Source organism: Morus notabilis, unplaced genomic scaffold (genome assembly GCF_000414095.1).
Source record: "Morus notabilis unplaced genomic scaffold, ASM41409v2 Scaffold1176, whole genome shotgun sequence".
Taxonomy (NCBI): domain Eukaryota; kingdom Viridiplantae; phylum Streptophyta; class Magnoliopsida; order Rosales; family Moraceae; genus Morus; species Morus notabilis.
Window position 1 is genome coordinate 32,877 of NW_010366656.1, and position 8,318 is coordinate 41,194.

Genomic DNA, 8,318 nt, shown 5'->3' on the forward strand with positions numbered 1-8,318 from the left:
ATTTTAATTTTTTTTTTTTTTTTTTTAATGATGATTGATGTGATCCCGCTCTCCACTCGTATCCTCAATAAAAGAAATATCATGATCCACTAATAGAATGGAAATGATTTAATCAAACTCTTATCAAGGATGACACAATTAACTTTTATGTTTTCTTTTTTTTTGAAGGATGATTGGTGTAATTCCACTCTCCGTTCCTATCATATATATATATATATATATATATATATATATATATATATATATATATATATATATATATATATATATGATAGGAACGGAGAGTGGAATTACACCAATCATCCTTCAAAAAAAAAGAAAACATAAAAGTTAATTGTGTCATCCTTGATAAGAGTTTGATTAAATCATTTCCATTCTATTAGTGGATCATGATATTTCTTTTATTGAGGATACGAGTGGAGAGCGGGATCACATCAATCATCATTAAAAAAAAAAAAAAAAAAATTCAATAACAATAGTCATTCTTGATAAGAATTTGATTAGATCCTTTTCATTCTATTAGTGGGCTATGAGATTTCTCTTCTTATTTATTGAGAATACGAACGGAGAGGGAAACGCACCAATTATCTTAAGAAAAAAAAAAAAACATAAGATAAGAAGACCTATTGCATAATATTGCATTATACTGCTCCCAAAAACCACGTTTCTACGTCTCCTTTTTCAACAAAACAAGGTTTATACCAAATACCGCGTTTTAGAAGCATGAATTTTTCAGCTGACATATGATACGAGTATTGAAAATTCCTCGAAAAAAAAAAAGTATTGGAAAAGAAAAAGAAAGAAAGAAAAAACGAAAAACGAAATAGGATTATTTGTACATTAGATTTCTTTCCAAGAAAAAAAAAAAAAAAAAAACTAATTCTTCAAATGGAAACATGTACCATACACTGTACACACATATCTATAGCCTAAACATAAATATTTGAAAATACATAGTCGGCGAGTATAAGGGAGTATAATTAAACAACAGTTTTTAATTTGGATCTTTCTAGTGTATGCCCAAAAATATAAATATACATAGAGAATTATTCCAAAATGCTCCTGGTCGAAATATTGCTGTAACTCCTTTTTTTGTTTTTAATTTGTTTAAATATGTGCTTAAATTTTAATTAAATTAACAAAAAAAAAAAAAAAAAAAAAAATCTAATTACATTGTTTGGTAAATTTTTGGACCACGATTTTGGTTTCATCCACACTCCACAACAAACCACCAACTGTTAGAAGTTGAAGATTCTTCGGACGTGGGTCCATTCAATTAACTAACTAATATACAAATATACGTTTTTTTTTAATTATTTCTTATCCTTCTAACTAATTACAATTTACAAAAAAAAAATTATTATTAATAGTTATAACCAGAAAATATTATGTAAAAGTTTCGGTTTCATGATCAATTCCTGTGTCATACTCTACATAAAAGTAACAACCAAAAAAGAAAAAAAAAAAAGAAAAGAAAAGAAAAAACCCCACCTCATATTTGATATTATTTATAACCAAACTAGTCCTAAACCAATAAATCCAAATTCCTATATATACAAATCCACACACCCATTTCTTTCGTCAAGTCACTGGTCACGTAAATTGTGAGTCCTACCAAAACAAAACAATTTTCAGTCCTCTCTTCTTTCTCTCTCTCTCTCTCTCTCTCTCTCTCTAGCTCTCTGATCATCATCTCACAAATGGGTTCTTCTTCAGCCATAACTGGCACAACACAAATATTAACATTGCCAATTCTAGTGCTTTGTGTTCTTCACAAAGTAAACGGGATTGATCATAATAATAACAATGTTCATCATCAGCATTTCAATAAGGTGGTAATTGGAAGAGGGAATGGTGGTGGTGTTCGTAGTAGTAGTAGTAATAGTACGGCCGGCGTCGGATCATGTGACGTTTCGCAAGGAAACTGGGTTTACGACCAGTCGTATCCGCTGTACGACACGTCCAAGTGCCCGTTTATAGAGAAGGAATTTGATTGCATACTCAATGGTCGTCCTGACAAGCTCTATCTCAAGCTCAGATGGCAGCCCAGTGGCTGCAACTTGCCCAGGTACTACTTCTAGTGCAGATTCGCTTTTTATTATTATTATTATTATTATTATTATTATTATTTGTTGGGATTTATTTTCAGAGATTGTTGAGATTTATTTCTCAATTTAACTCAAACCGGTACTAACATTATTATTATTATTATTATTATTATTAGGAGGACTTTGTAAAAATAATAGAAAAATTTTATTAGTAAAATAACTTTTTAAAAATTTTTATTTGTAAAATGACCACTTTTTATAAAGAATGATAAGGTAGTCATTTTTCATAAAAAATAAAAAATGTCATTTTACTAATTTCACTTTGTTGGATAGTCATTCTAGTATATTGCCCCTAAAGATGTCAAGAATATGATGATCTTGTGGATGAAGTTTATTTGTCTTATGCCTTGGATTCTACCATGGATTAATATTTAGATTTTAATTCTCATTCTCGTTTGTAACTAGTTTTCAAGAGAGCTGTCTACCACTTATTTATTTATTTTTTGGTGCTAGAACATAACTGTCTCTATCACTTCTCGTTACATAATTATGTCTTTTCGGGTGCGTGCTAATTTTGATTTTGATTTTTATATATAATAATAACTTATAGAAACTGCAACTTTCTGAATGCAATGATCATTATATTTATGATCAAACACTTCTAAATTTGATAAGCTATATTTTTACGAGAGAATACTGCAAACAAACCAAACAGCGTGAAAAATGTGTATGAGATATTTTTTTTTTATTCTGCTATATAAATTCGCTAATATATATATATATATATATAGACACACACTTAGTAATGTTGCAATGTTGCTTTGGAGGATGTCGGGACTTCCTAACTGCTATTTTTTAATAGAAGACTTCTTAATTGTTGTAGTATGTAACTGAAAAGGGGCAATTGTCATTTTTTTTTTAAAGAAAAGAATTGTAGTTAAATACATGTATAACCGAAACCATCAGGCACTAACTACAGTTTGTTGCTTGTTGGCGGTACAAGTGAGACTGAAAAGTGGTAGAAATAAGAACACAAGGAGAAAAAGTCCCCTGATAAGTTATGTGGGAAGGGGAAAAAAAAAGGCAAATTTCATTGCGAAGAATTTGAATATTTCAACTAATTGTTGCAAGTTGAAAAGTTTCCAATTATTATATTATTAGTCATAAGAACGTATTTTGTGGTGCATAGATATTTAGTAGTTATTACCCGATGAAACCTACGCATATATATATATATATATAAATTATTAACTTTTCTTAGGATTTGAGCTTGGGATTTCTTCTTTAAATCCACCTCATCCTTACCAATCGGGCTAGCACCAGTTTGTGAATGGAACCTACACTACACAATCAAAGTCTATATTTTAATTAATTTGACAACATTAAATCATTATGAAAAGTAATTTATCACCAAGCAACATATACTTTAGAGACGCAAGAGCAACATACTTTTGCATATCAATTAGTGAAGAGAAATGATAAATGTCTTTGTCTCTCTGTGTGTGTGTGGGTTTGTTATTTGGGCAACTCGAAAGGAAGGGTGGGGGGGTCGGTCTTTATTGTCTTTGTCTTTGAGTGCACAAGAGTTTCTAAGCATGTGGTTTTGGTGCCCAAAAAAAAAAAAAGTTCGCTAAAAGGAAAAAAGTTGGGTTTCCTTCAAAGACTACCTTACCTTATATTAAATTTCTTCTCAACATAAGGGCCAACTTAATTATAAGGTCCTAATTGGTTATTTTTTGTTGGCCTTTTTCATCCACTTTACTCAACCTTATCGGCTTTGCTCGTCACAAGTCACCAACATGTATAACATTGCATCAATGATTCAAAATTTGCCAACCTTTGTCGCTTTTGAATTTTTTTTTCTCAAAGTTCTTAATTAAGCAATATTTGAACCTTACACCCATAAAAGCAGTACAGAACTAGCTAGTTAGCTCAAAGGAAATGGTTTATTAACAAAAAAAAAAAAAAAAAAAAAAAAAAGATATTGTAATTAATGAACAAGTAAGTTCACTTTTTATTAATTATTGTAGCAGTAAGTACGCTTTATATGAATTATATTTCTTTAGTTAGGATGTAACCAAACAATTAAATTACTTACATGGTCTATCCATAGCCACGTCACAAGATTTATCTACATGTATCTGATAGATTAACTATGCTTATGATCTTATGTTGGTGTAACTCCTAAAACGGAATAATTTGGCTGATGATGATTTAAAGAATAGAGTGATGTTAATAGAGAGAACCATAATATATATATATATATGTTTTAATGTTTGATGCATACATATACGTCGAATCAATTGGTGGCATTAGTTGTTTTTTTGTATAAGATTCTCATATATATCTTGTCAATTCCATGATGGGCCACAATATTGTGGGACAAAAAGAAAGGACAATCAAATTGAATTTAGCTTACATAAGTGATCATGGAAAAACCTCAATATTCATGATCTCATGTATTATTAATTTGTTTGTGTTAATTATCATCATTTGTCAAAAGGGAAGCAGAACCTTGTCCATGAGATAATCATGGTGGCCGTGGCCATTTTGCGAGAAGACATATGGGAGGGTCCCAATTTCTGTTGGGTTCTCACATCCAACATTTACTAAAATGCGGAAACTTTAGCATAAAGACATAGGTCTTCTGTTACGTAAAGCTGCCATATTAATTTATTTTGTCCTTATCAAATGTGCATGAATTTTCTCTACTTTATTTTTTTTCTCTATAAAAGGAAAAGAAAAACATGTTTTTCTTTCATTTTTATTTTAAAGAATTTTTATGATAGGAGTTGCTCTTTTACCTTATTAGTAGAAACGGTTGTTTTAGTCGTTTGAATGAGTTTTTCAACGGTACGGTTATGAATAAAAACAGTTTCGTATCGTGCGTTATAAATTTATAATACATTTTATGTGAACATTCATAAATCATCTCGTTAAAAAATTAATTCAAAAGTTAAAACAACAGTTCTTCTCGATAAATAAAGTTGCAATTTTCTCCACTAGAGTTTCCTTTATTTTATAATTTGAACCTATATTTATGATGTAGATTCGATGGGCGAGATTTCTTGAGGAGATTAAGAGGAAAAAGAATAATGTTTGTGGGGGACTCATTGAGTTTGAACCAATGGCAATCTCTGACTTGCATGCTTCACACAGCTGATCCACTTGCCCAATATAAATCCGTTAGACTTGGAGACCTCTCCATATTTTCATTTCCGGTAAGAGTTTAAATTAATAATTACTTGCTAATTCTTCTTCATATATGCATGGGTGGGCATATATTTTTTACAGTTTTTTTCTTCTTTTTGCTATTGGAGGGAAATTAATTCTTATTCCGCTTATATGTACAGATTTTATTTCATTTCAGTTTTTTTTTCTTCTTTTTGCTATTGGGAGGGAAATTAATTCTTATTCCGCTTATATGTACAGATTTTATTTCATTATATAAAACAATCAAACTACAAAGAAATAAGATTTGGATCTATATGCAAAATACACATAGAAGATAGCAATGATTGCAAACCACAACCATAAAAAATTAAAGGGCACCTAATTGATATGAACTAAACTATAATTAATACAGGATTTTCTTAATGAGGCAATAATAATGACTCATGATTTGACAATATAACCATATCTACAACCTTAAACAGTATATCATACTTGAACAAATCAAGACTCAAGAGAAAGAAAAACGACAATGTTAGAGATCAGCAAAGACGCGCTGGAATCTTTTATTATTACCACATCATTACTAATTACGGGTATAGCTTAATTAAGGTTAATTAGTTTTCTCTCTAAAACATAAATGTTTGCATAAAAACTTGGAAGTGAGGACTTGTACATAATCTTTTTGTGGGATTAGTTACGAACTCGAAACAACTATATATTGATTCTTGATATCTTATTCAATGGTTTCAAAGTTGATCATTTGTGATCGCTAATCATGAGTCATATATAAGCTAAGACACACACACATACATATATATATATATATACATATATATACACACACTTAATTAGAGACCCTTTTTTGAACGGAATATATAAACTAATAAACAATTATATAACTTAACTTATTCTTTTTGACTCAATTTTTGTTTCATGAAACTCATTAGGTTTTCTCAAATCTAATACGTTCATTATATCAATACTATTATTTTGCAGGAATACGATGTGAAAGTGTTGTTCTCTCGTAATGCCTTCTTGGTAGACATTATAAACACAAGTACTGGGCGAGTTCTTCAACTGGATTCCATTCAGGGTGGGAGATTGTGGATGAACATCAACGTCTTGATCTTTAACACGTGGCACTGGTGGCTTCACACCGGTAGAAAACAGCCGTACGTACAAATTACAATATTTAACTACCAATTTTAAATATAGACAAAATATACAGAATTTGTCTATGATCCTCTCGGATCGGATGTTCTTCCACACAACATACAAAAGTAATAAACATTTAACGTAACACTAACGTTGTAGAGGTGTGATACTAATATAGGATAACTAAATTGTTTAGTGTTATAATTTTCCAACATTAATTAATGTTATATTGAATAAATGTTAAGTTATGTTTTTTTTTTATTCTATATATTACGTGGAAGCAGGACAATCATAGTACGTATGTAAAAGTCAATATATAGATATATTGTGGAAGCCTAGAAAATATGAAGTTGTTTTGCGTGCAGATGGGATTGGATCCAAGATGGTGATATCTTATACAAAGATATGGATCGGTTGTTTGCTTACGAGAAAGCTCTCAACACATGGGCTAAGTGGGTTGACACCAATGTTGATCCTACAAAGACAAGAGTCTTCTTCCAGGGTGTTTCTCCTGACCATAACAAGTAAGTACTTAATTAATTTTCTCTTAATTTACCGATTAATTACCATTTAATAATTAAACACGAGATCCTGAGGTAGAGATCAATAGTTACTGCCCGGTCTTCTTTTTTAAACGACATTTAGGAATTGTATTATAATCAGATTATTAGAAAATATATGCTTTTATAACAGTGAAAATTATGGTACAGCTCATTATTTGGTGATGTGCCGTGCAACTTATTTTTGAGTACCCTAAAAAAGTTTATTTTTTAGTCACTAGATGGTAATAAAAAAAAATCTGCTAGAAAATATTTTGGCTAGGTTTTACCCGATAAAAAGTGACCAAAAAACAAGCTCTCAAAATAACAAGTCGTACAATATAGTTACTTGCTTGTCTTACAGAATTTGATGACAATTAGTTATTAATGGAGACCACATTCCCAACGATATTGGAATATATCATCATAATATACTAGAGAATTCCTATGAACAACTTTTGTACGTAATTGAAGTACTTATACATCTCCGCAATATTAAGATTTATTAATTACTTCATTTTTTATTTTTTTATTTTTTTTACAGTTCAAACCAGACTAAAGTTTTTAAAATTAATTACGGTATACATAAAAAATAAAGTCAGGACTTTATCATGTACATTGTTTCTCGTTTACTCTTTCTAATTTTTTATTGAATAAATAATATATTATATTCACAAATTTCTCTGCATTTATAAATTAGTGCGAGTTCTTGGGGGGATTTGAGTGCAAAGAACTGTGGGGGACAAGCAAAAGCGCTGGACGGTTTGAGCTTCCGACCAGGGCCACACCCAGCAGAGCTTGTAGTAGAGAAAGTGGTGCGTTCAATTGCAAAGCCAGTTTCTTTGCTTAATGTCACAGCTCTATCACGGCTCAGAAAGGACGGTCACCCCTCCGTCTATGGCCACGGTGGCCACCGCGACATGGACTGCAGCCACTGGGGGCTTGGCGGAGTGCCCGGGTAGTCATGTTATACATGTAATTTTAATTTTGCAATTCTTTTTGTATTGTTTGTTTGGTGAATAATTAATGAAAATTTACGTACATATTAGTTAACTTTCCTTCTTTATTAACTGATCATTCAATTGCTTTAAACTTCCTCACTCGATTGTTCTTTTTTAACTTCCATTTATTTGATCCCAAACAAATAATTGTCGACAGTCAATTTGAGTAATATCTAAGTGTGTCTGTTTAGTGATTTATATTTTGGATTGGCTAAGACGTAATGCTGGAACAACAAGAGACTGAAGTTGCATTGATCCCCGTGAAGGAAATAATATATATATATATATAGTGTAAGAATTAAACGAGATTAATTAAGGTAATTAATATTTATTAGTGTGCCTAATTTGGTTTAATTAATTATTATTGTTGATTAAATGTTTTCTAACATGTAAATTTAAAT

General features: G+C 30.5%; 1 protein-coding gene across 1 annotated transcript; it reads left to right on the forward strand.

Annotated features, from left to right (window-relative positions):
* The first annotated feature begins 1,643 nt into the window (after nucleotides 1-1,643).
* Nucleotides 1,644-7,878, forward strand: LOC21385003 (protein trichome birefringence-like 43). Its single transcript, XM_010110899.2, has 5 exons — nucleotides 1,644-2,068; nucleotides 5,098-5,269; nucleotides 6,219-6,394; nucleotides 6,743-6,901; nucleotides 7,617-7,878. The coding sequence occupies exons 1-5, from the start codon at nucleotides 1,701-1,703 to the stop codon at nucleotides 7,876-7,878; spliced, it is 1,137 nt and encodes a 378-aa protein (XP_010109201.2). The 5' UTR covers nucleotides 1,644-1,700.
* Nucleotides 7,879-8,318: the final 440 nt, after the last annotated feature.

Excerpts from the sequence above, each read along its gene's own strand:
- LOC21385003 (XM_010110899.2), top strand. The coding sequence starts at position 1,701 with ATGGGTTCTTCTTCAGCCATAACTGGCACAACACAAATATTAACATTG. Across the intron at positions 2,069-5,097 it reads AGTGGCTGCAACTTGCCCAG|ATTCGATGGGCGAGATTTCT; the intron begins GTACTACTTCTA and ends TTTATGATGTAG. Across the intron at positions 6,902-7,616 it reads GTTTCTCCTGACCATAACAA|TGCGAGTTCTTGGGGGGATT; the intron begins GTAAGTACTTAA and ends TTTATAAATTAG.